The sequence below is a fragment of the Apteryx mantelli genome, chromosome 4 (assembly GCF_036417845.1).
Source record: "Apteryx mantelli isolate bAptMan1 chromosome 4, bAptMan1.hap1, whole genome shotgun sequence".
NCBI classification, from domain to species: Eukaryota; Metazoa; Chordata; class Aves; order Apterygiformes; family Apterygidae; genus Apteryx; species Apteryx mantelli.
The window spans coordinates 47,116,417-47,142,966 of NC_089981.1; the positions used below are offsets into that span (position 1 = coordinate 47,116,417).

The 26,550-nt window shown below is 44.4% G+C and overlaps 3 protein-coding genes across 13 annotated transcripts in view; 1 reads left to right on the forward strand and 2 right to left on the reverse strand.

Annotated features, from left to right (window-relative positions):
- INO80 (INO80 complex ATPase subunit) overlaps window positions 1-2,471 on the reverse strand; it is a 72,515-nt gene extending 70,044 nt beyond the window's left edge. Inside the window, exon 1 of the mRNA XM_067296437.1 lies at window positions 1,232-2,471. The gene's annotated coding sequence lies outside the window, so the exon portion shown is untranslated. The remainder of the gene's footprint in view (window positions 1-1,231) is intronic.
- A 731-nt stretch (window positions 2,472-3,202) lies between these two features.
- Window positions 3,203-23,437, reverse strand: EXD1 (exonuclease 3'-5' domain containing 1). Of its 9 annotated transcripts, none has more exons than XM_067296438.1 (13): window positions 23,399-23,428; window positions 23,056-23,260; window positions 22,180-22,248; window positions 21,133-21,184; window positions 19,442-19,575; window positions 18,091-18,158; window positions 16,891-16,977; window positions 15,669-15,773; window positions 15,477-15,557; window positions 14,972-15,064; window positions 12,244-12,387; window positions 10,387-10,578; window positions 3,203-5,177 (listed from the first exon to the last, which is right to left on the reverse strand). In XM_067296438.1, the coding sequence occupies exons 1-13, from the start codon at window positions 23,402-23,404 to the stop codon at window positions 5,019-5,021; spliced, it is 1,395 nt and encodes a 464-aa protein (XP_067152539.1). In that variant the 5' UTR covers window positions 23,405-23,428; the 3' UTR covers window positions 3,203-5,018. The 9 variants fall into 9 exon arrangements, with proteins under 9 accessions (XP_067152539.1, XP_067152546.1, XP_067152541.1 ...); XM_067296443.1 differs by lacking the exon at window positions 3,203-5,177 and adding an exon at window positions 11,680-11,729 and having other exon boundaries at window positions 10,500-10,578; window positions 12,161-12,387; XM_067296442.1 differs by lacking the exon at window positions 3,203-5,177 and adding an exon at window positions 11,680-11,794 and having other exon boundaries at window positions 10,500-10,578; window positions 12,161-12,387.
- A 178-nt stretch (window positions 23,438-23,615) lies between these two features.
- CHP1 (calcineurin like EF-hand protein 1) overlaps window positions 23,616-26,550 on the forward strand; it is a 32,241-nt gene continuing 29,306 nt past the window's right edge. For all 3 annotated transcript variants that reach the window (XR_010884152.1, XM_067296447.1, XM_067296448.1), the window contains exon 1: window positions 23,616-23,771. Coding sequence is in view for 2 of the 3 variants with exons in the window: in XM_067296447.1 (XP_067152548.1) it covers window positions 23,705-23,771 (67 nt within the window). In the remaining variant the exon portion in view is untranslated. The remainder of the gene's footprint in view (window positions 23,772-26,550) is intronic.

The window sequence follows — 26,550 nt, forward strand, 5'->3', positions numbered from 1 at the left end:
GCTGAGATTGAAATTTTCCAAACGGGATCAGCAATAGGGTAAAAAAAGAACGTATAATGTTAAATAACATAGTAATTAAAACAGAAATTGCACTGATACTGTGTTTGCAGCGAAACAGGTTTAGACTTTATACCACAGCATTAACGTGGCTTTTCCTAATGTAAGTATTTACCAGTGCGAAAATGACACTGAGCTGTGTTTTATGTATACCTAGCACGGTACTTGTGAACCAACGACAGCAACTCCACGCCTTGCTGGCGGACGCCCGTGACCGTTCGGACAGAGCTCGCTGCAAGACCGTGACTTGACAGCCCGGGGGACGGACAGGAAGAGGGTCGGGGTTTAACAGCCGCGTTGCACCACACAGCGAGCAAGCAAAGTCCGCTGCCGAGGCCGGAACGGGGCGCCAGGGCCCGGCCTCCCTGGGCACGCCGGAATTACTCGCAAGTTCGAGCCCGACACCTCCGGACCTGCCGACGGCAAAACCCGTCCCCGGGGCGCCGCCGCGCCGCGCGGACCCTCCCGCGCCGCTCCCCAGCGACAGGCGCAACCACCGCAGCCCTCAGCACCGGCTCCGCGGCAGGAGCCGGGCGGACCTCGCGGCGCTACCGGGGGCGGCCGCGCCGCGCCCCTCCCCGCGGCCGCCGCCGCCCGCGGCCGCGCCCCACCACGCGCCACGCCGGGCCGGGCGCCGCCGCCCCCCGCGCCGCCAGGCGCCACGACGCGGAAAGTTACCAACGGCTGCGCGCCGCCCCGGTGGCTCCGCGGGGCCGCGCCGCCATGTGACGGCGCGGGGCCGTGCAGCCGCCGGGCGCCCCCGCCGCCGGGGCCCGGGCGCCCCCGCCGCCCCCCCCGCGTCGGCGCCAGCGCCGGCGGCGGCCCCGCCCGCGCGCGCCCGCCGCGGCGCCCCCTTCCTCCCCCCCCCGCCCGCGCGCCGCCGCCTGGCGCCGCCCGCGCGCTGCGCGCCCCCCAGGCCCCGGAGCCCGCTCCGCTCCGCTCCGCGCCGCGCCGGCGGGGGAGGGGGCCGTGGGGGAGGGGCGCCTCTGCGCCAGTATCGGGGCGCCTCCGGCGGGCAGGGCGGGGAAGGGGCCTGTCCCTTTAAGAAGAGGCCCGGCTGCTGCGGCCGCTGCTCGGCGGGGGGGCGAAGCCGCGGCCTGCCCCGGCGGGGCCCGCCGCCGCCTCGCTTCGCCCCGGCCCGGCGTGCCCTTGCCCGGTCGCCGCGGGGGCTCACCTGGGTGGCGGGCCCGGCCGCGGCGCGGCGGCGGCGGCGGCGGGGGGCTGGGGGTGTCTCCGGGGCTCGCTCCCCCGCTCGCTCCGCCCGGCCTCTCGCCCGGCGCTGCCGGGGCCGGCGCTGCCTGTCTCCTGCCGCGGGGCCCTCTCGACTCCTGCCTCGCCAAGATGGCGCCCGCGCTGCTGCTGAGGAGGAGGCGGCGGCTGCGGGCGCTGGGACGGCGGCGGCGGCCACTTTCGCTCACTGAGAGGAGAGGAGCAGGGACACGGGGAGCCATGGCGGGGGGGAGGAGAGGCGCCATGGCCAGGCCTGAACAATCGAGCCCCGCATACCCTCCCGCCGCCCCGGTACCGCACCTCACCGCCGCCGCCCTGCTCGCGCCGCCGCCGCCGCCGCACGGCCCCCGCGCCCGCACCGCGGGTGCCATCCCCACACGCAGCCCGCGCGTGGCCCGCGCCCATCGATGCGCTCCTGCGGCCGATTGGTAGAGTCTGGCAGTGACGGAAATTGCCGAAGGGACTCGGCCGAAGTGGCCGGGTGAGCCAGCAAGTCTCGCGTGAGGTAGGAGGAAACTCTCGCGATGGCGGGTGCCAGTGCAGGCGCGTGCGTGCCGGAAGTGACGCACGGTCGGCCTTGGCCCGCCGGAAGGGCGGTGAGAAGAGGCCTGGGCCCGCGGCGAAGGGCGGCCGCAGGGACGCCCCCCCCCCCCCCGCGCCGGTGCCCCGGGCCCGGCCGCCCTCAGAACAAGCGACGCAGCAGCGGCCCCCAGGCCCGGGCCCAGCCCCGGCGTTGAGGCACGGGCGCTGCCGGGAGCCAGCCGTGACCCGGCCACAAGCGTTGTCCTCGGAGGCGGTGACCCCACACGCGGCGCCGGAGGCCTGGGAGCCCGCGGCGGGGGCGTTGTGCGGCGTCAACAGCGAAGGGCTCGACCGGGCCGAGCCCACCACTGGCTTCCAGGCTCCATGGAGGGGCCTTAACCCTTACAGTGATGACTTGCTGTCGTCTAAGAATTTGTTCTTCATCAAGAGGCTCTACTTCACTTCATCGCACAGGGGGCACTGCAATGTCTAGAAAATATAAATAAGGCCGTTTCTGCCTCCCCAGAGAAGCTTCACTACAGCAGTGTCCCTATACACTTAACTATAACCAGTAATTATGTTAATAAAAACACCTATGAAATACAACATTTGGCAGCATAGTACAGATCACTTTCTAAGCTTAGTAGTGATGAATACTAGCACTGGGCAGCATTACAAGGTTTTAGGGATCCTTTGAGATATATTTTAAAAGACAATTTCTTCCTGTAACAGTTTGTCATTTCCACTTTTGCTTACATATATCAATGAATGACGACTCAGTTCTAATCTACTTCCTTTTTCTTTATGCCATTCTCAAAAGAATAGGGGAAAACTGCAGTGCTGTTTACACAGGAAGGTTTTACTACTTCAAGCAATACAGTGGCACAAATGCAGCTATACCCTCAGGTTCCTATCTGGCAATCCTTATTCCATTATAATATGGTTCCACTTCCTCTCTTGAAAGAGGCTGAGAATCCCCAACTCCATTTCTCATCCAGAAAGATGCCTCTGGTGTTCGGTTTGTGGCCTGCACACAGACACTCCGGATGACTGTTTTACATCCCACATGTGATGTCTTGACATCTTACTGGAAGGAGAGGGAAAGAGGAAGTATCTGATGCACTGCCATTTTCCCCCTTCTTCTACTGTAAGACTGGCTGGACTCATATTTTAGTTGTGGAAATACAATGCAGAACTCCTGAGCTGGCTCTGCTTCAGAAGGGCCTGAAATTTCTATATTGTACCTCACTGGTTCATGATAACACATCACTGGTTACAGAAATCCTGCTCCAGATGAACATGAGTATTAGCACTAAGAAAAGGCCCAATCCACTTCCAGCATCTCCTAGTCTGTGTTTCATTGGTCTGCTAAGTAAAAAGTTGCAAGACGAACTTGTTTCAAACCTATTTTATTTTTCTAAAGTAAAATGAGACAAAAACTCTACAGTTTAATTACAGAATACTGTGAGGGTTTCAAAAAAAGTGCATGGACAAAGAACAGCCTTGGAAATTTTTTCTGCCACTCCCAGAAGTGAGCAAGTTTTACCTATAGTTTCAAAGAAAGAAATCTACTTAAATACTGCTGGTTTAATACTCTGGAAAAAAGTTACTCTTCCCCTAGCAATACTAAAAAGACAAAATACACAGATACATCAGGAGCTTCTAGGCACACCAGTCTGCATTCAAATAACAGCTCAGACAGGTATTGGCACATACTCAGATACACAGACCTCACATTCCACTTGCAACCTGGCTTCATTATCATTAGTTTACACTTGCAGCCTGATGTCCAAATTGTTCTTAGCCTGCAATCTGTTAACAGGTAATCTGACCATTACCTGTTCTATTCTTCCCTATTTCACATACTTCATTAGTGCTCACTGATACTCTTAACCATAACCCTGAGAACCTTCCTTACACATGAATAAGGTGTTCTCCACTCTTTCTGAAGCATTTGAACTGCAAAACACCCAGTTTTTAAAACTTATTTAAACATATGTATATAGATTCAGAATTTCAAAGACCAAGATTCTTCACCAGTCCTGTACTCCTAAGTCAAGATGCAGTAACATGTTAAAAAGGTTCCAAGACTCAGGCATGGCCTGCCTGAATTTGCCATTGCAGTATAGTACTATCAGTTAGAGGAGGTAAATGGATATGTATATGTACACACCACACTAATGTTACAGCCTTATCTACATTAGGTTGATACAGCAGTCCTGGCAAACAATGATGGAGGTGCAACTTTGAGCAGAAAACTTTCTTCAGTATGGCCTAAGATAACTCTGACTCAGCAGATGGGTCCTTTTTATTAGTATGTCTTTCTTTTTGCAAGCATAGCTCTTCAATACAGTGCGATCTTTTTTTGCTCTCTTATGTCATAGCTATCCAAGGGTCTTGCAGAGAAATGTATCTGTGTATAAACCAAGCCCACAGGGGCTGACCAGACACTTAATTTTTCCAAGTAAACCCTTTCTAATCTCAATGAACAGGCCTCTTGCAAGCTCCCCATCTGCGTATTTGGACTGGGTGAGAGCTTTATATACCTGCAACAGGTGACAACAAAAGAACCAATGCACTTAAGATGTTGGTCTGATAACAACAGTAAGGAAAACAAAAGTCCCTGTTTTAATAGCAAAAATAGCTCTAATTTGCTTGGAAGAACTGTTGCAGGCACCTGATAGAAGATGGAAGCAGAAATGGAGCTAAATGCTGAAGCATCTTTGCTCATGTTTTTTGGGGAATTGGGAAGTCCAACTCCAAGACACCTTCAATGACTGCTTCTGCTGCAAGCTAGTGGTCTCCAAGCCTTGGCAAGGTGGCAAGAGAGAACAAAAGGGTAGCCTCTGAACCAGAAATAGATCTTGAAAAGAACAGCCAGACACAGCAGAAATTGGCTTAGAATTAGAGAGACCATAATTATTTCCCTTCAACAATAGGTTTACCTGTCCTTGTAAGGACAGAAGCTTTGGTCTGAGGCTTCTGCATGGGCCACAGTCTCTTTTCATTCATTTGGATGTCCAAAGATGTACAATCTGAGCTCACCATGTCACTGTATCAGAAAGATTTTTACAGCCAGTTTGAGGTTGGTTGAGGTTCTCCCACAGATTTACCTCTTGATTTTGATTTTCATGCTTTTCTTGACAAAGTTGATCCTGATTGTAGAAGGATGTAATTTGAGATGACTATTTGTGGGAAGGTAGTCCCTATCATCTCTGGTTTCCATCTTTTTTCTCTTTTAATTCCACGGCTGGTCTGATCAAAAGACCATTCTCATTCATCTTGTAGTCTTCCACTGCTTTCTTCCTTCGTAGCTTCTGAAAGTCTGCCAGCTGATGCAGCTCCTCTGGTAGTTCCATGCAAGTGGGCTAATAAGGAGAAAGAAAAGAAATCCAAACAATACTTACACATATTCTACTTTTGTTGGTACCAGATAAGAGCTCCCTCTAATTAGCCCGTGGAACAGAATAACGACCTGTGATTCCGCTCGATCTGTGGAATATAGCAACTACCTGTTTATACAAACACTGTCTTGAGGAGGAAAGAGCTGCCCCTCCCCCCCCTTTATCTTAAAGGCAATCCAAAGTGAAAAATAATCAAACTTGCATTTATTGTTTGCTACTTTATAATGAAGATCTATAAGAGTTACCTAATACTTTGCATATAGGGTTTAGCTTTCTCCGGAGAGACCTTTTGCACTATGAATTTGTTGTAATCCCCACAAGAGCCATGACCAGTTCATATTTCCTTGTAGGAGCCACTGCAAAGACAAAGCTTTCCTGATTTTTCTTTTAAGCCATGTTATTTCTATGCTATGGGTAAAAAAAACCCTCATGTGGAAAAAGCCACCACAGTTAACTGCCTAAATCAATGGAACAGCTGCTTAGGAAGTTCATGAAAGGAGAAATGCTCCTGAGCAGTGCATGGGACACTGTTCAAAACTTTACATTCAAGAATCTACTTTGTAAAAAGGACTGCTTTGTTCATCACCTTTGTAGGAACAATAAAAAAATCCACAGTTGCATTCAATGGTAGAAAGGGGAATTACTTATAAATGAGGAAGCTTGCAAAAAGTAGCAAGAGTCAGTCAGGCAAATTAAACCCTAAGCAGGTAGCATGGAGACAGCTTCAAGACAATACCTTCGCAGCACAGAGTAATCACTACTTAATAGCAAAGGATACCAGAGAGGACAAAAGGAAACTTGCAGGCCTACAGAGTAGGGGAAGGGAGACTATTAAGTATCATTCAGAAAAGTAAAGCCACATTCATATACAGTAAATAGTAAGGATGAAGTTGCAGAACAAAAGGCAGGCCAGAAGAATTTTATTAACATCTAACAAAATATATCAGAATTTTATCAATATTTAACAAAATATGAGAAAATAAAAAACATTTTCTTCAAACACAATGGAAATAGAAGATGTCAGCCAGCCTGCAGGGCCAACTGATGATCAGAATATAAAAGGGGCACAAAATTCTATTCTGCATTCACCATGAAAAAATCTGGAGATTCACATACCAAAAACATTACATATGCAGAATATGTCTCAGATTATCCCATAAATACTTATACTGATACTTCAAACACAAACAAGGTGGATTCCGCCTCAAATTCCCCAAAGGAACAGAAGAGGTGAATAACTGTGCAGCTTCTTGCTTAGAGCCTGCCTTGATAGGCAAGGATTGGAAGATGTTAAGCATTTAAAGAAGGCTCGGGGAAGATACAGGAAGCTACAAGCTGGTAAGTCAGACGTGTGTATGGGTATAGTGGTAGAAACACTAAGAACAGAATTAGTGAAAATACAGACATGATGCCCTGAAAAAGTTATCATGGGTCTCAAAAGCAAGCCATGCCTCACAAAACCTACGTCTGGAAGTTTGCACAGATCCAGAGGAAGGCTAAATAGTTCAGAGGATTACCAGGGTGGGGAGGGGGAACCACACACAAGGAAGAACTTACTTGAAAATGTCTCACCTTCGCTTCTGTTTAACCAGGAGAATTTACATTTAGCTTCCTAATTGTCATAGTATATCCTACAGTGAGAGGTAAGCCGTGCCCTAAAGCATTTAAAGCTAAGTTTCATTTATGTTCATTCATATCAATTAATAGGCATTATGTGCTGTGCCAAATCACTTGTCAATTAGAATAATCTGTCTCAGGCATGCAAGCATATTTAGCCAGAAAATGGAATTTATGCCATCACATGCCATGAACGTGTTACTGGTATCCTAGACTGCACTGCAGCTTGTCCATTGCAACCCTACCTGAAGCGTGTTGGTAGGTCCGCTCTGCTGCACAGGGTAATGCCTATGAGCAGCTCCCCTATGGTACCAGGGGTCTGCTTGTGAACTGTTACCACTTTAACAAGAAAACACTGCATTTCTAGGAGATTATTTGCTCCTTTACACTGAGAGATTCCCAGGCCATTTTTGCATCTTTGAATCTAAGTCGTACACATTAGAACGCAGCTGCATTTTCAAGCACCTAACCACAAGCCATACACAACATGAATCTACAAGAAGAATTGGAAGTTTAGTATATACAGCTCCTTTGCTAGCTCTTTTCTACTGACAGAGATGCAGAGGCACAAAAGCCTGTTTTACTTCATGTCTGCATCCACAAGAGCAGCAACTATTCCTGGCAGAGTGTCATGCTGAAAATGCAGGAGACAGCACAGACTTCCCACCCTGAGGCTCTGCTGAGTTCCCTTCCCCAGTCATGAGGAAGATTATTAGTTTCAGAAAGATGCAGAAGGAAACTGAGCGTTTTTGATAAGAGCAATGCAGGTCCTTTGGTGAAATAAGCTAAAACAAAATACTGCCCCCCCCCCCATTCACTACTTATGCCTTTTCAAGAAGGGAGACAGAACTAGACATAGGTACCTAAAACTAGGTAGAAGTCTGAAATCAAGTGCTCCAGAATACAACCTAAGGCCACTGCAATGAACCCCAGCAAGAGCTCTGCGTTGAGCCAGAAAGTGCTACTTGCATTCTGCCACTTACAGAAGGCTGCTGGAGCATACAGCAGCTTCTGGCTGGGGAACAAGAGATGCATGTGGAAAACAAACTGTAGAGACTGGGCATACAGAGCCCAAGGAATGGTGGTGACAATTACATTCATCAACTTCATTCACACCTGTCTTCCTGCAACTCTTACTGGATGCAGGTGCCCATGAGGTCTATAAGGGCAACTGAGCACACCTGGCTCTTCCACAATTATGCACATTCACTTTTCCTTGCTGCTATTTCTGAAAATAGGAATAACAGTGGGACTGGCCAGATCTTCTCCTGGAGGCAGAAACCCACAGTTAGACAGGAAAAGGGAGTAGGTAGCTGCCCCAGTAGTCATTATTCTACATTACTGGTCATTAGCAGTCATTACCTAACATTATGCAATTCACAGGCAACCTCAGACTGGAAAAGATGACACTGTTTCACCACAGCAGGCCAGCCAAAGCATCTTTTTTCCACCAAGTATATCCTGATACAATTGCTACACACAACAGCTGTTGACATGATGAACTTTGGATGGGACAGTGACCCAGGAAAGAACAGGGGGATGCTACTGTGCTATTCCAAGCCGAAGATCAATGTTGTAACCCCTGACCCAGCAGCTGAGGTTCAACACGTGATAGTTGGAGATGAGGTGTATGGATGTGTATTCCACCTAGCCTCTGTACTTCATTTTAATGAAGTCGCATGATTGAAACTGCATCTGTATACTTATCTTGCAAGAATGGTTTCTGTAGGAGTGTCATAAGTTTGGGAGAAGGGGAAAAGGAAAAGAGCACATTGCTGTGTGACATGATGTCACTCAGTAAGATCAGCAGGGGTCACAGGAGGCAGAACCAGGGCAGGCCTGGGAGGTCTCATTCTGCTCGTTGTTCTAATCTGGTATCATGAGCTCAAACACCTCTGCAGGCCAGCAGCACAGCACAAGACATGTCTACATAACTAAACTTCCCTTTGGCAAAGGGTTGAAACCTGCTGCTCTGATCAGAGAGCACAATCCAAAAACAAAAACCGAACAGAGAAGGGCCCTAAAGAGGCTTCTCCTTACCTGGAGTAGTGGAAGTCAGTCAGTTTGACAATGCTCAGGGTCAGATTAATTCCTTGGCTAATCTTACAGAGTAAATGGATTTGCACAAGGATTGGCTTCAGCAACTATTAGCCTGAGATTACTTAAAAAAGTCTTCTACAAACAAACAGTTTAATGCAAAGCAGAGAATTATTTTATACTCTTTCTACTTCTTTAACAGACTGTCCTTTTCCATTGTGTCCTCCTACTTTTGCATACATTTTACATTGTTATTCATAGTTTGTGGAAAAAATGAGCCTGACATCTGAATTGCTAGTCTTCCTTCTTGGCAGCTCTCCTATTAAATGAAAAGGTTTTCAGATACCATCTCTTCCATCTGTGAAGCAACAATGACCTCTTGTGGCTATCTAAATTAATCTCCTCTTAAATTCTCAATGCTGTGATTTACTGCCTGTAATTCCCAAAGGATTCAGTCTGTGCTTGAGTACTTTGTTAAACTGGGGCAAGGAAATAGTTTTTCTTGAAGATAGACTTGTGTTCACTTTTCTAATATATTTCAGGATATTTACAATTGCATAAACATGAAGCAGTGACATGATCCAAGCAAAATTTGTTCAGTCTTACAGTGAATGAGGATGTCTGATCATCCACCTTCCACTCAACTTTAGTACCAGCAATACTTTAAAGTTATTACAAGCCCTTGCTAAGTTTCTTCACTGAACAAGAGACAGAAAGACCACACCAATACCACTGCCTGTTCTGGTTGGCATGGAACTGTTCTTTCCATCAGGGCAGGAAGTCAAGTTCCTTTACCAAAAATCCCATCCCCCTTTTAAAAAGGGAACAGGGAAGTATAGCAGTATTCACCATACAACAGCTACTCCAAGACATCTGGATATGCATTTGTGAGATAGGACTATTGGTTCTATGTAAGCAAGGATTTTTTTTTTTTTTTAATGACAACTCAGGAGAGAACAAATTAGGAAGACAAGATAACTCTAGAGATGCTTTTACCCCCCCCCCCAAACAAAAATTGGCCAGCAAAAGACAATGTATTTCTCAAACAGCCAATATATGCAAAACATCACTAAAGATGACATGGTAAGACAAAGTTATACAACATTTGGAGACTAGGGGCTCATACCAAAACAAAGCAACTCCAGCAGCTTCAGATACTAACATTTCACAGCTGCCTGCCCCTCTCCATACCCTCTCACACAGCCCCTGCTGAGCCCAGAAGTTCTTAGTCTCAAGTCAGAGTCAACAGAAGGCACATGTGCCTATGCCTCAAAAGCTGCAGCTCATCATCCACAATATTAACCCGGGGTAGGTTTGTGCAAATAGACCAATCTGAACTGCAGCTATGTAGATAGACATGATTGCCTCTGCTGCTGTGCACAGGCATCAGGAGTATGTGGCATAAAGTAGGGTGGACAGTTGCAAAGGAGGAAGCTACTATAGCTAGGTTCTCCAGAGTTCATCCATCAGAGCATTAGATCATATCACTACTCGGAGAAACCAGCAGAGACATGCCTACCTTTGTGCTCCCAAGGCGATCTCCTGACCTGTCCCGAAAAGCATTTACGTAATTGTCCACCAGGGCTGTTAGGTCAGACATCAACTTATCCATTAGAGATGAGCGGAGTGGCAGAAGGTACATGGCCTTCAGAGCAAGTGTTTTAAGCAGAGAAGGTGGAAAGGGTCTCAAGAACCATATATCAGGATTCTCCTGTGTATCCCAATGCAAATGAAAAGTTATTTAAGTAACCAGAATGATTAAAAACAACAACAACAAAAAACTTTTGATCACACTTTTCCTCTATTCTCACAGTATTTACAGATGCTGGTCTCTATTTTCAGTGCTACTGAAGTTTGCAGCTTCTAAGGCCATCTGTGTACAAGTCTGTGGATGTTAGGAAAGGAAAGCTTAGAGGGTAGATTGCTTCTGTGTTTTTTTTTTTTTTTTAATTATTCCTGTATTTAATGTTAGATTCTCTCTCATCCATCTCATTTTGTCTGAATCTTGGTTGGATTCTTTAGAAGACGTGAACTGAAAGATCTAGGAGGAAAAAAATCTCCCATCACAGAAGCAGTGGAAGCAGCTGAGGATAGTAACATCTTCAGCCAGCACAACTGCAACCAGCAGAACATGTAAATAAGTCCCAGTTAAGCAGCATGACCATGATACTGTGGGCAAAACTGTCAATATGAAGTGGCTTATACTGGCATGCTTGCTATATACATAACAGTTATTTTCAATTTTTAGTTGGCAAACCAATAGGATAGTTTGAGAAAGTTAACTATGGAAGGCAAGTGTGTTGTCATTTGTCTTAGATTTGCTATACAGGATTCTCTAAATTGAAAGTTTGGGACACACTACTAGGATTCAGAAACTTACATAAAGTGAAGCTGCATCCACATTATGGACTTCACTGAGGTAACTATCAGATAAGAACAACTGCCCCCAAGAAATTATAGCACTATCAAATAACATTTAACCCAGGCTATCAAGAAAGATTTTAAAGTCAATGAATAGACAGTACAAAATATTCAAATTTATTCTGGAAGTTACAGGAAAGACTAGTATGAAGGAACTAAAAAAAACACTCCGATAGGAAGGAATGTTTTCTCACTAGGTAAAGAAATCCTGCCTATATGGTGGGGTCTCACTGTATCTAGATCCCACATTTACCAGCTTCTTTGGAAGTCCTCCTCACCATAAAAAAGAGGACAGGTGATTAAAAATGCCACAAAAAGATGCCATGCTTAGCATATTTATATACTATTTACTTTATCATGTTTAATATGATTTTTTTATATGCAAGCTTACATTCCCCAGATCTTGGGAGCCTTTGGCCCATTAGGTTTTCCCTTGCTTCTCTTCATATGAAAGATTAACAAGAACAAGGACAGTAGAGACTAATGACATGCCAAATACTGCTGATCTGCACAAAGAACAAACACAAAAACCACACACAACAAAAAAAACAAAAAACCCCCACAATCCGAAGTTTCCCCTTTCCCTACTTGACTCAGGGTTGGTTTTAACCAACTTGTTTTGTTAGCACTAGGTTTCAGAATCAGTCAAATATATTGGAGATATCCAGAACACTTTTTACCCTAGTTAGACATGTCCTCTGTTGTAAGAGCTTTGTGGTTCTTAATACCTCAATTTCCAATGAACTATTAGGAAATACTAGCATAAGAACTGATGCCAGCTAAAGCTTCCATCTGTCTCCCATGTTAATATAACAAGATGTCCTTATCTACAACAGTCTGACCACTGAACAGCATCAAGCTCTTTTACATACCTGTGTGTCTGTAAAAACACATCTGAAGGGGGCAAAGCACAAGTCAGTTGAATCTTCAGAAGGTGTCTCATTGAATCACTCACCCAAGCCATCTGCTGCCTGCACTTCATGAGGGCAACTGATCTGGAAGATATCTTCAAGTGCTGCATCAAACACTCCTGTAAGGTACAGATGCGGTGTGGAAGAAAGCCACCTGTTGTCATTGAGAACTGCAGAACATCAGCAACCTGTGATGGAAGGGATTGGTATGCCATGACTGCTGTCCACTAAGCCAAGGAAGAGAATGTGGAGATTTGATAGTGGGGAAGTTAAAAGTAAAATATATTGCTAATATACACAGAGGTGTAAATTAAGTTATAAGAATGACCATATTGTATCAGCCTAAGGCTCCATCTAGCCCAGTACTCTTGTATCCAGACAGCAGGCAGTTAGGAACAGTATCAGAAGAGGGTAAATATGTAATGATACTTCCCCAGAATACTTATGTTTTTGTCATTTGTTACATGAAATAGTGACGAAAGAGTAAGGAGAACATGATGTAAAGAATATGTAAGTTGTGTAAAACCTTTTGCCTAGGAATTGATTTTGCCCGCCAGACTTGTCCTATGACAGCATACAGAGCCAGCAGAGATGCAGACAACCACCTCCAGCAGTGACTGCATGGCATTTGCTTCTTATCTGTGTCTGAGACAACACAGATAGTGTATTCCAGTCTGAATAGCTGATCCTCGAGTTGTATTTATCCAGCCCCTTTAGAGCTGGAAGAAGTGGTGTGTTGGTAAGAGAAGCCTTCCAGCAGCAGCTGTTGCCTCCACCCCCATAAAAAGCAAAGTCACAAACTTTAGGGAGTTTCCCTCCAACTCTGTCCTGGTTTCATCGCTCCTACACTTGCAGGAAGAGCAGGGGCAGGCCCCAACTCTTGTCCCTACCCAGGAAGGACCTAGAAGGTCACACATACTTTCTAATAAAAGAATTCAATGTTTTCCAAACAGAGAAAAGACAAATATTCAAACAAAATGAAAGAATACCTGCAATTAATATTCATAAAAAAGTAATTTGAATGAACAAAGTTATAAATAAACTTACCAACAATGAAAACATGATGTTTTGGTTTTCATTCTGAAAGTCTTAGACTAAAAGTCATTGCATGCTAATAGCTTGGACTCAAGAGCAGAAAGACTGCTACAGGCTCAAGAGGAGTGGATGTGTATTGATCTGCAGAACCAGACAGCAACAGAGACTTCTTCACTTGTGCATTTTGTGATAAAACCTAGCCTGGATCGCTGTCTTATGGACAGCCTCAAGCTAAGTTTCAGACAAGTTTTCTTTTATTCTTTCAACACACATCTCTAGGAAAAATTCTATTATTTTGTGTGGTAGTAAACAAACACACAACCAACAGCATTTTACAATAGGCAGGGATTCCACAGCATGAAAATGCTTTAATTTCATGATGGATATAAGCACTGACAATGTTTGGTTGCTTACTCGTTGTGGAGCTGCTTATGCTCCTACAGCCCAGAATTGCAATGGGAACACACACACACACACACCAAGGCAGCCAAATGTGAAATGCAATATCAGACTTCCATTAACAGTTGATACTCAAGTAGTATAAAAGCATCAAAGGTACAGAAGTCAAGACAGTCAATGAACATCAAAAGCCTCTCACTGCCGTACGCTGCATGTTGCAGTAAGTATATTAGGTTACTTACTGCAAGCAACAGACAGTTGCAGCAACTGCCCCAAAACAGGGATAAATAACACTTTTCTCAAAAGATCCTGTCTAAACCAGAGTTCTTCATTTCATTGCTCTTTTTAAACTCACCAAGTCTCACTTGTACAAATCCTCGTATAAGTGCACATGGCCTACTCCAATTTTAACAAGTCTGAGAAGCTGTCTCTAAGAAGTGCTAACAAATTGCAACAGGAGTGTTTCACAAAGAGGATCTACAAGTTTGCTCAGTGGTGTCTCCCAGTTATTGACTCTAGAGCAGTACAGAGCAGAAGAGAGACAGGTTAATTCTGCAATATCAGGTATACTGTAGGGCACCCAAAACCAGACTGTTCCACAAATTAAGGTATATTAGCAGTAGGATTCAGGCCAATTATTCAGGAAGATTCAGGTGAATCATGAATCAGAGTAATTGAATCTAAGCCTAGAGGCCTATCAATGAAAGAGAAGAGTATATGCCGGCTCATAACAAGACAACAGAGCAACTAGTGCAATTGTGTGCACCTCAGGCTCTAGTGTGGACAGTTCTGGTAGTTATTTCCACTGTATCAGTTACACAATCTGGAGCTCTTCCCTCAGGCTAGTCAATACAGTTGGCAACACTGGTAGGAATTTTCTCTCAACTCTCCTGCAAGCAGTAAAGACTTAACATTGATTGCTATTTGACCTGTTATGGAATAACAATATTATAACTTATGGGCAGAAGGCCAAACTAAGATCAGGGAAGGACAAAGAGAAACCTTTGCTGTAGAAAGCTTACCACATAACCCAGACTAGGACTTTGAAGAGTCAGTCATGCTATGACTACAGACAGTCATGTCTATACTATGAAAAGTCAGAGAATAGGCAAGAACAAGTCATGTGTGACTAAGCATAAAGTATCCATGCCCACTCTCAAAGGTCATAGTCATCATGTTATTTTCTTCTCTCTGAAAGGCTCTAATGCTCCTACTAATCATGCATCTTGAGTAGCACAGCTACCAAGGCCAACACCAGCAGAAGAGAAAATTATCATGGTTACCTGTTCTGTTCTTTCACTTCCACTTCCACCATTGCATGCATTAGCAGATACTCACCAGTGCTGAATACCTGTAGCCTACTGCTTCTACACTTGTTAGAGGGCCAGAAAGGGTTACAAGGAACACAGGAGCCAGGTAGGCTTGTGCTTTCTGTAAGTCACAATAGCTTCAGGTTGTGCCAAGTTTGACCAACACCTGTTATCACATTTTAAAAAATACTAAACTTCCTGTTAATATTAGATTATTAATGATCTTTAACATGGGGACTTGAAGACACCCAACTATTTCTCATGGCCGTTTCTCTTGACTAAGATAAAAGAACTCCTTCTAAGAGTAACCATCATATTTAATGTTTTCTAGTCTACACAAGACAAGCTCTAATTAATGCTATCAGCTTTGCCTAACAATTCTTTTTAGCTAAAATAGAAGTGCTACATTTAGAATGCTCAGTAACCATCACATTCTAGCACTGGTAAATCTTTCCTGAGAAGATGCCCTGGACAAGGCTGAAGTTTCTCTTGTTGAAATTTTTTTCCACCCAACCACAATATCTGGAGAGTACCTGTGTATCAAAGACATTGGAGAGAAGGACTCCGTACTGGTGAGACAGACAGTCTGAGATCCAACGGCAGTCGTGCATGACCTGAAGCAGGAAAGAGCTGTCAGACAAGCCTTTGCCCGACTGAAACTTTTTTGGTGCAGCTGGATCATTGCACACATAGGCATCCTTTGCTCACACACCCTCTATCCTTACCTTCAAGATGCTTCTATCTTCTAGCACCATTTGTAATCCATTTTTGAAAGCCTGAGGTCCCAGAAGGAAAATATCAAATAGGAAAATTCGTCTCTTTGTCGCTATCTAAAACAAATTCAGTTGCAGAGATGAGTGAGGGAGAGAAAAACAAAGGATTTGAAATTGGGAGAGTGCACCGTTTCTCACAAGCCTAATCTTCCATGTATAGACTTATATTGAGGAGTGCACTTTAGTTTTCTTAATAACCCATAAACAAATCTTGCTTTTTTCAGAAAGATGCTCAGAGAAGGTCACAATAATTAAAAAGAATCACAGCTCGTATCTACAGTATACAGTTAAATAAGACATTTTGAGACATATAAAGAGCAAATCCTATCCACAATCGTTAAAATAAATTCTTACCTCTATTATAGGGACATTTTTACAAAGAACCCCATTCAAGAAAATTCTCTTGTCACTGACATTCCTATCATTGTCAAAACCTACTACAGAAGAACTACAGAACATTGTTTTCTATCCTAGCATGCAGGACAGGATATAAAATTTAGGCTTTGCCTATGTTCTAATGCATAATAGATTAACTAAAGCTGTTATTAATAAAGAATTTAGCCATACCAAAGCAAACATTCTACAGACACTTGCTTCTGTATAAGGAGTTTCAAGTTTGAACTATGAACATTCACATGAGTTTTTGCTCGAGATTAACACACTTGCTTTTCAACCTATTTAAAAATAAATCAAGACCACTTTGAACCAATACATGAAGCTTTTCTTCATTCTCTCTCTTCCTTTTCAGATATTGATAATTTCACAGCTAGACAAGATATTGCATCTTTAGATGGATTTTACTCCTTTAATTAAACTAATACCATGATCAGGTCTTGCAGTTTTTAATAGATACCAGCTGTACTAGCAAAAGACCTCTAACGGTATAAAAGTATATAAAGAAGGCAAAGCAAAGTAAGTTATATTGTTATATATATAAATATATTGCATAAGTTAAATGAACTAAAAATGGATGAATGAGTTTACTTAGACACCCTATACTGGTATCATTCTTTCTATAATAGGCCATTTATGAAATACCTGATTTGACATTAAGAAAATCACATCTCTTACCAAAAAAGTTATGCCAGCAAATCTTAAACTCAGGCTAATCCCCAAATATTTTCCAATTATGCCTCTGTTTAGTGGCACATCTTGGGAAATATTTGCCTCTTACCTGAAGCCAAGAAAGTTTTCCATGACGACACAAATTAACCCCTTCTGCTGCTACACTGACAACACACTGCTGTTTTAGGTGCAGCACCTAACCAAACAATAGAGACAAAAATACTGCCAGAGATTGATAGGTGGGGGGGATGAAGACTAAGAGTAAACTTTTTTCTGGTCATGATCCATATTTAAGAAAGGTAAATATGGATCAGCAACACAATGAATCTCACAGATATATAGCGATCTGACAGAAACAGACAAGACAGCTACAGATATGACAGCTGGACACTCCACAACTAGAAACATTGATGGTAGATTCAGCAGAAAGATCAATTGTTTTCGGACAATTAAGATATAGCAAATCATAGAGCACACGCAACACAAGAGCAGAAGGCATAATTAGAAATTAAAAAAAAAGCTTCTTTTTCGAGCAATATAGTTAGATTCTTCCGAAAGCAAGGAAACCTCCTCCTTTGGGAGGAGATTCTTTTTCCCCCTATATTGCACTAGATTTACCATTATAGGAGTCCAAACCCAATAGATGCTACAGCAAGTCAAAGTGGCACAGAGGATGCACAGGATTGCTGGTTTAATTCAGGACCTAATAATGCTATTAGGTTTAATAAATCTACCATTGGTTCTGAGTTCTGAAACAAAGCCTTCCCCTACCAAGTCTGCTGATGTTACTGTACATGATTTAAGAGAAAAGCTAAGGTCTGGGCATTTCTGGAGTTCAAAACACCTACAAAAACAGTGCAATCAACTCCCTTTCTAAACATCAACAAACCCTGATGTTCCTGCTTTCTTCAATGAATAAATTATTCATTAACTAGTAATATAAACCCTTCACCCCAGTTTATAGTTGACACAAATTTCCAAAAGAGCAACCAACACACGCTGGTGCAGACTAACAACCACGGCAGACTTGTGCACTGCATTCTCTTCCCCTGCATGGATGGCCACTTTGAATATGTTTTGACACCACCAGGGATACCATTTCTACTTGACAAAAAAAAAAGCGTGTGTATATATATATACACACATACACACACACACATATATAAAATACAAGTTTCATTGCGGTCTGCAAAAGTGTTTTCATTTTCCAAGACAAGCAGAGTTCACAATCTTGCACCGAATGGATCTAGTGACAGACTGAAGAGGGTTAGAAGTCAACATGCTGCATAGAACTTTAGTTTATACTTACTGCTGAGCCAAATTTCTGCTGGAAACAATCAACCACTGTGTACTCCACATTCTCTTCTTCCTCCTTCCCTAGAGTAAAGAAAAAAATCCCCACACTATTAGAAACCTCCTCTGCATAGATAAACTCTGCATAAACTACATATTATACAGTTCATCACTCTACTTTTCTGGTTTAGCTATTCAGTAATCTGTGTGTTCAGGAAGTAGAAAGGGAAGAACTGAACTGCCTGCTTTAAGCATGCACAGCAAGCATTGAGCATGAGCCAAAATTCTGATTTTTCAGAGAAACTGACCACTTAAGAGTGAGTTACAGTGCTTTTTTTTAGTCTTTATGATACATAAAGGAAACAGTAAGGTTATGGCAAAAAAAAAAAATCTGATTTAAAAAAAAAAAAGACACGATTCCCTAGCTTGCCCAAGAAAAAGATAATGAAGGCAGAACTAACAGACAATGACACTACAAAAACCTGACAGCTAAGTGATCAAAAAGGGAAAGGGAATTTAAGGCAGGCTATTTTAATAATATTTTTTGAACACCTGTTTAACAACATCTAATTAACAGCTAGAGAAGGAATAGCTGTTAAAGATTTTCCTTTTCCTTCCTTTTCTTTCAGGTAAGATGCCAATGTTAATCATATACTCCATAAAAACACAAAGAGCAACAGCCTTTTAAACTCTAAAATAGTATCAAATCAAAAAATCATAAGAATAATTTTATAAGGCTCTCCCAGATCACATCAACCTTTGCCCATTTTCTCCCCTACTTTCCAGGTAAATGCTGCTAATCTTCCCTTTAGCCTACACAGGTCTTGCATTCTTGTCATGGCTCTGTGTAAACACCAAGGGATCCAACCAGACTTTGGATCTGAAACTACATAAGTACATACAGCAGGAGCCAGAGAACCAAATCAGTGCAAGCACCTTCAAAGCGTAACAGCTAACACAAGACCAAAGAGCCATAGTCTAAATGAACTTCGGGTTATCTGTCACACTACATACATGCGAGCAACAAATACAAGACTAAATCACCACAGAAGAACACTGACTGAAGTACTCTGACTTCTTCAAAAGATAAGTTACACTGCTCAGTCACTTTTATAGTTGATGAGGGCTACAGGATAAACATTCTGGAGAGCAGGTGAGTTTTCTTCTGACATTGTGGACATATTTGCAGGCAAAGAGCAGTGTGTCTGCAGCCCAGTGAGCTCTGGGCCAACCTGTGACCATTGTTCTTTCAGAACAACGCCTGCCCGGATACAGGCAAGCCCCAGAAGGATGAAGGGATGACTGCCTCTCGGAAAGGTGTTGTCTGACAAAGACAAAATACATTGCTTGACTAACAGCCACATTACCTGAAAGATGTTTTTTTAAGCTATTCCAGGCTCTCAGCTGGCTCTCTAGGGAAATGCAAGGAGAACTCCTTGAGCCACAATCGGCCCATCCATCTGTGTCTGCTTCTGTGTTCCCTTCAACAGCTGAAGTGCACCTGCAGAGGCAAGGAGAAGACCATACATAGTACAGAAAGCCACACATTACACATCATTTTGCCAGCATGAATATTCCAATAAAGATATATTTTTCACCCAGCACTGTCTACCTGCTGCCAGACAATGAACTGCTGCATATGAAGCAACTTCCTGGTCCAATGTACATGTTTAAGGGAGATCTTGAAGCTACCCAACAATAAAAGTTTATTTTGCTAATTGGGCATTTATTTCAGATAAAACTTCAGATTTATTTCTGAAAAAGGCAGAAGGTGAGAGCAGAACCTGAAAAGATGTTTGCTGCAGAGGTCAGCAGTAAAGTTTTCAAGAGAAGAAAGAGCACAAAGTACAAACAACTTAAAGAATGAAGTATCTGATTCGAGCCCGGGCACCACACAATTTAAATATTTTTAAATCTTCATGCTGAATCAAAAATATTAAATCAACTATTTAAATCTTATGATTAGGTGGCTGATTTTACAACAAGTTCATAAATGCATAAAACAGTCATATCCATTGAAACTTTTCTATTATCAAATGGAAGCTATTTAATAAGTACAGAAACAGCAGCATATCACAACTAAAAAAGATAAAATTGAGTTAGTAACAAACATTCACCTTACTGAAACATGCCACATATAAGATGCTTCATTTTTACAATAGGACAGTGACTCATGCATACTTTACAGGGAAGGATGCCCCATTAGTATAAATTCCTTTATGCTGACATAAAAACATCCTATTATTATACAGATCTAATCATGTATGTCCCTATGCCAATATAGCAAAACATAAATAACTTCCCAACCAGCCCTTAGATATAGTTGAAGAATCTTGTATCTAAAATTTTCTATTTAATAGATTAATACAGAAATAAATCTGCTACCAAAATGAGCATATTGAAGTGTATATATTCATGGAGTAAGGAGTCAAGACAGCAGCCAGGGAGAAGACTGCTGCTTTTAACAATTATATGTGCTGTCTAACTGTATTTTAAAGAATGTTCAGTAGACACCACTTCATTCCTGCTTCTCTTAACAGAAAAAATAAACTAATGAAATGAGGTCTTGTGAAAAGACTCAAAGCAAAGCCATCTAACAGCAGGGGTCTGCAGGAGTTCAAAGCAGAGAAACATACTTTTACCAGCTTCCCAAAGTCACATTTCTATACATTTGAAAGCTTTTGCATAAACCTAAACTCCCTGTGCAATTGTCCAGGAACTGTTCAGCCACAAAGAAATGCTCATGGGAAACCCCCCTTGAAACCACAAGCTGACAACAAAAAAAAAACCCACACAAACTAAGCAAATTATTCTACCTAGAAAATTAATGGGAGCAGGGGAAAGGATGAGGAATAGTAAGTAATAGCTTGAAAGAATCTTTTGAACAGTGGAGGCCTTCCATTCATCACCTTCTTTAGAGCACAGAAACACAATCTTGGCATAGTTGAGTCAGAACATTGATAAGATATGAAATGCAAGTGCTGGCTGGCCTAGCAAGCACATTCTCACCCTTTCTCCTACCATGAAGGAAATAAACAAATAAAAAATTTCAACATACTCCGAGAGTGTTGCTGTTCCCTTCCCTGAACCTGGTTCATCCAGCAATTCCACTGTAATACAAAAACAGTTTAGCACTGACAAGCAACTTCTGGACACTTGCTATTTCCCCCCAAAACAAAGAGTAAAAACTGATACTAATCAGCACAGACATGCAGGAAAGAAAAAGGACTCAAAACATAGCTTAAGTAAAAAGAATTCTCTCTGATGTACAATTCTATGTAAGTTAACTTATATCACTAGCCTAGATTAGACATATTTCTGAACTGTAGTGTTTAAACAAAACTAATTCTTGGTTTAGCATCCTTTCAAAAACACAAAGTCAATATCAAACTCCAACTTATTACTTTACAGACTATTACAGATACAACAAAACAGCTACATGGGAAAAGGCAGAATTGACAGAGTTAAGCACTTGTTAAATCTGATAGCTGCCTGCTAGCTGTTTCCCACCATACCACTTTGCTCTTTGTCCCCAAAGCAAAGCTCGTATCTGCAGTAGAAATGCACAGGACCATCATATACTAGAAACATTTTTCTTAATTAATTCTATATTTTTAGCACTAGTGAATCACAAAGAGGCTCAGATAAAAACAGAACGCTTAACAGAGATTCTTTTTATCTGTGCAAGTGAATGCAAAAAAAAGTTAACCAGAATCTGTTTTCAGGGATTTAACCTCCTAGCAGAGTCCTTTACTGAGAGTCTTCCACATATAAGAACATCTACATCAAATGTAACCTGCCTTTAAGTACTACACAGGATGCATGCTTATTTCAACTGGCCTTACTGGACTTTATTCATCAGCTAACAAGCTTTAACACAGTACAGTCACAAGACCATCACAAAGCAGGGAATTACTATTATTTTATAGAAGATAACTGGGACATAGAGAAGTTCTGTGACTTATACAATGTTCTGATTCCTATTGATTTTGGGGGAAAGCTGTGCAACTGAAGAATTCAGCAGAGTGTCCACAATTAGATTGAAAAGTGCTACTAAGATCAGCCATGATCCCCATGCCTTAATATGCAGTAAGAAAGGCTTCACCATTGACTATTTCATGGCCAAAAAACATCTTTGCTCCAGGGGCACTTCTACCAGTTTCCAAGTTCTTCACTGAAATGAAAAAGAAAAACAATCCATCATGTTTCACTGTTAGGGGTAAGAACTTATCCTTTGCAAAACAAAGCAAGACCTTAAGACTGATTAGCTCTACTAATGTCACCTGAAAAAAAAGGAACAAATCAGGTTATTTCAATGATGACAGTTTTTTTGTGCTGCAGAAGAGCACTTCCATAAAGTGGCTGTATACACCTAGTAGAACAAAGTTCTGATCTGTTACACCCACATGATCTAAACAGCTGAGAGCTTAATCAGATGCACCTAGTTTTACCTTCATTTTCAGCAGATGCTTTATTTAACCCAATGACTGTGCTTGGCTCTCAGAAAGCACATACTGATACCATGCCGTGTTCAGCTAGCAGTGGGCACACTCTGCATGGGAGACTGCACATGCCGGCTCTAAATGGTTCCTGCATGGCTTTAGCATGGTTATTTTTAAGACTGTGAGAGTTCAGCCACACAGTAACTGGAGTGGCGCAGATTCTAGTTAAGACATTTTTTTAATGGCTGAGCAAGACGCCAATACACCAGTGCCCTTCCCCCATAAAGCTGCCTCGCAAGGCGCGGGGGGAGGGAGTGAGGGGAGGTCGCAGTGCTTCTAAATAAGCGGGAGCTGAGACTTTAACGCATGACACTCTGAAAAGGGACAAGCAACTCTCGGCCTCAGCAAACCCCACAAGAAGCAGGGGGCCGGCTAACGGCCCAACGGCCGCAACGCCCCCAACGGCCGCAGGGCGCCCCCGCCACCCGCTCGGGGCGCGCGGACGGCGCTGCGGGGCTGCCTGCGGGCCCGGCCCCGACCTGTCCGCAGGAGGAGACTCCGGTCGGGGTTCACGTGCTGCAGCACCCCTTGGAAGACGCCGCATTTTAAGGTGATTTTGACGTTTCTGCCCAGGATGGCACCGAAGTGCTCGCTGCTGAGGGCCATGCGGCAGCCCGGGGCGGAGACAGGCGGCGGCTCGGACGAGGTCCCCCGGCGCGGCCAGCCGGGCTCCTCGCGGGGCACCTGCGGCACGGAACAGCGGACGGGCTGAGTCAACCACAGCCGCGGCCGCGCAGAGCCGAACGAGGGCCCCGCCCCGCGGGGCAGGGCCAGCATAGCCCCTACCCATTCACCGGGAAGCACCGACCGCGCGCAACCTACCGCCATGACGTTACGGGGAAGGGGGAAGCTAAAGCTGCCCCACGCAGTGCATACTAGGAGTGGTAGGCTGCCGGCCGCTCACTTTTAGCAGCCGCCCTCGATGACGTCAGAGGCCGGCGCGTGCCTGCTCGTTGGCGTGGCGCTGCTACGCGCGTGCGCTCGCGGGGGGCGGCCGTTGGCTCTCGGGGGCGGAGCGGAGCGGGGGGCGGGCTCGTCGTTCTCTGCGCCGCCGCCGCGGACGGGTGCGCGCCTCTGCCCGGCTCAGCCCGGCGCGGAGCGGAGCGAGCGGAGTGCGGCGCGGCGGCCATGGGCTCCCGGGCGTCCACGCTGCTGCGGGACGAGGAGATCGAAGAGATCAAGAAGGAGACGGGCTGTGAGCGCGGGGCGCGGCGGGGCGGGCGGGCGGGCGGAGCGGGGCAGCGCAGCAGCGCAGCGCCCCGTCGCCCCGGCCGGGGGCGAGGGTGCCTCGGCCGGCCGCCGCGCGGTCTGCGCCGTGCCCGGGCAGGCGCAGCGCTGCCCGTGGGGGGCGGCGAGCGCGGCCCCTGCGCTGCCGGCGGGGCCGTGCCCCGTCCCACCAGGCCCCGGGCCGCGGGGAGATGCCTCTCGGTCCGGTCCCGCCGCGGTCGCCTCGCAGCGGCGGTCGCCTCGCAGCGGCGCCCTCGGCGGCGCCTTGTCCTGCCGTGCGCAGCGCCCTGCCGGGGCCCCGCGGGCTGGCGGCGGCCGCCGGCCGGCCGCCGCTGGCCGGGGCGCTCCGCGGGCGGCCTAGGCGCGCTCGGGGCAGGCGGCGGGAGCCGCGCTTCGCTTGGCGCACAGGAAGGCAAAATCCGCGGGGCTGCGCCCCCCCCCCCTCCCGGCCCCGGCCGCGCGGGGCTGCGGGCCCCGGGGCCGCGCAGGACCAAGAGGGGCTGCGGGCGGGCGAAAGGAGGGAAGGCAGTGCGCTCGGTGCCTGCCTTGATCTCTGCTCTGTTGCTCGGGTGGGTCTCGGAGAGTTGTCTGTCTGTGCTTCTGGCTCTAGAGTTTCTCTCGAGGAGCTGTTTCAGGCCGGTAAGCCGCTCTGGAAAAGCTCTCCTTGTATAGTGCGTTTTTTCCGAGCGTCGTTTACTGTATAGCTATCGCTAAAGCTGCCGTAAGGTTATTCTGAATGAATGCTGAGCGACGTTTAAAGCATATAGGAAGTAATGTAACCTGTGGGAGCTGGGTATGGTTAACCTAAGAAAAGCATGAAAATTCCTGTATTAGTCAAGAAACGGGAGAGCATTGTCCTGCCTGGACTAGGGTATATAGCTACTTTACCCTGTAGTATTATATTGAGTTGTTTTCTATAAATAGAAAGACAAGGTAAAACTTATTCATTTTTTTTGTTAATTTGGCTGAATAGAAGGGTTGCCAATCTGAGCATTCTGGTAAATGGTGAATGATGGCAAATGTAGGACACGCTTAGCAGGAGAGAAGAGGTCATGACATCCTAGGTATCACCTTGCTGTTTTTTTTCTTGTTTTTTTGTTGTTGTTTTTTTCTTCCTCTAGGGAAACAGGGTCTTCCCAGATTACACTTATTTCCTACTTGCCCTTGCTGATCTGCCCTTGTTATCTGAAAATACTTTTACATCTTCAGTGGAAATGTTGTCATGTATTCACTTTAGATGATAGTTTATTTGTGCCAGCGAAACAAGTGGATACAGAGAGGGAGTATGAGAAAATTAAGACAGTATTGGCCAGCATGACAGGCAGCTGAGGTGGCATACTTTCCATGATCCTTTTTCCATCTGTCAAGGGAACTTTCTACAGGAGTGTCATGATAAACAAGCAGGAGTTTAAGAGTCTGCTTATCCAGCAAGAACTTACTCTGTGATCTTTGTGATCTTTTAAAAAAATAAAAATAAAAGTGAAGGTAACCTCCTGTTAAAGATGTTTTAAAAAACAACCCCCAAATCTTGAATACTTCTCCAAAAGACTTCACTTTTTTGTATCCTCTGCTCCAGTGTTTGATTTATCAGTGGTGTTTCATTCCTAGAATTTTAGATGATTGGAGGTTAAATAAATACCTGTAGGGTGGCTATGTAGATGATCTAAGTGATAAACCCACCTGGAGCCAGTAGAGATCCTGCTCTAGTTAGCCTCTAAATGCTTTATTTATATCTTTAAAATGTGAAACTTGACTGCGGCCAGCAGGTTTAAGCTTTGTGACCTGAATCTGATTAATCTGCCTGTGTTTTTACTGTTCACATTTATGTGTGGGGTTGTAAAATACAATTTTATTAATCAAGCACTGCTAATCTTCTCATGGCTGTTTGTAAGTGGTTATAGAATGTCTCTTTTCTAGCTTTATCAATCTTTCTTTTTTTTTTCCCAGCCTGTAACCGCAGTCTAGGAATGTGATTCTCCTCTACCTTTTGTAGTTCTCTAGGTAGATGGAAAATTCCACCAAGTTCTTAGTACTGTCATACACTTTGCATAGGTGCAAATATCTATGCAAGGTGCAAGACAGGGGAAAAACAAGACTCTGGATTATTTGGAATGAAGTTCACTGGACGAATGCTAAGCTAGTATCACTGAATAGAGTATCCTACAATTTGTTAGAAACTTGATGCTGGTGATACTTCACCTACTAAAGAGTTTGAGAAAGGGACTTAGTAAAAGCAAAACTATTTGGCAGGACTGAATGTCCATCTTGAACTGATGTTCTGATAAGCACTCCTAAGGATTCTTTCTTTTTGGGAGGCTCCTTACTGTGAAACAACTCTTCCAGTTCATATGGGATAAGTGCAAAGGCATGAACAGAACGTTTAACCTATTGGAAGGTGTTCAACTATGGAAGTATATAACTCCTCTCTTCCTTCATTTTTGAATAGCACAAAACTGAACAGCTAATGACACTAATAGGAGTGATAAATCATATGTTAATGTTCTTTAGCTGAGCAGATAAAAAAGATCTTTGAGGGAATTTGGCACAATCTTTCACAAACCATACAATGACACTTAGAAATACCTTGGATGAAATCTGAATTTTGATTCAGGTTCTAAATTGCTTATCTTCTTAATTGTGGTGAAAAACTGACACTTTTTAGCATAGTAAGTTTAGAGACATCTATAAAGCTGATGTTTCCAAGAACTGAAAAGTAATGTATTTCCCCATAAAACCTCTGCTTAGTG

Bases quoted from the DNA above. Each gene is read 5' to 3' on its own strand.
- EXD1 (XM_067296438.1), bottom strand. The intron at 22,249-23,055 runs GTCGGGGCCGGG...TTTTCATTTCAG, and splicing joins GAGTCTCCTCCTGCGGACAG to TGAAGAACTTGGAAACTGGT. The intron at 15,774-16,890 runs GTAAGAGGCAAA...AATTTGTTTTAG, and splicing joins GAAAACTTTCTTGGCTTCAG to ATAGCGACAAAGAGACGAAT.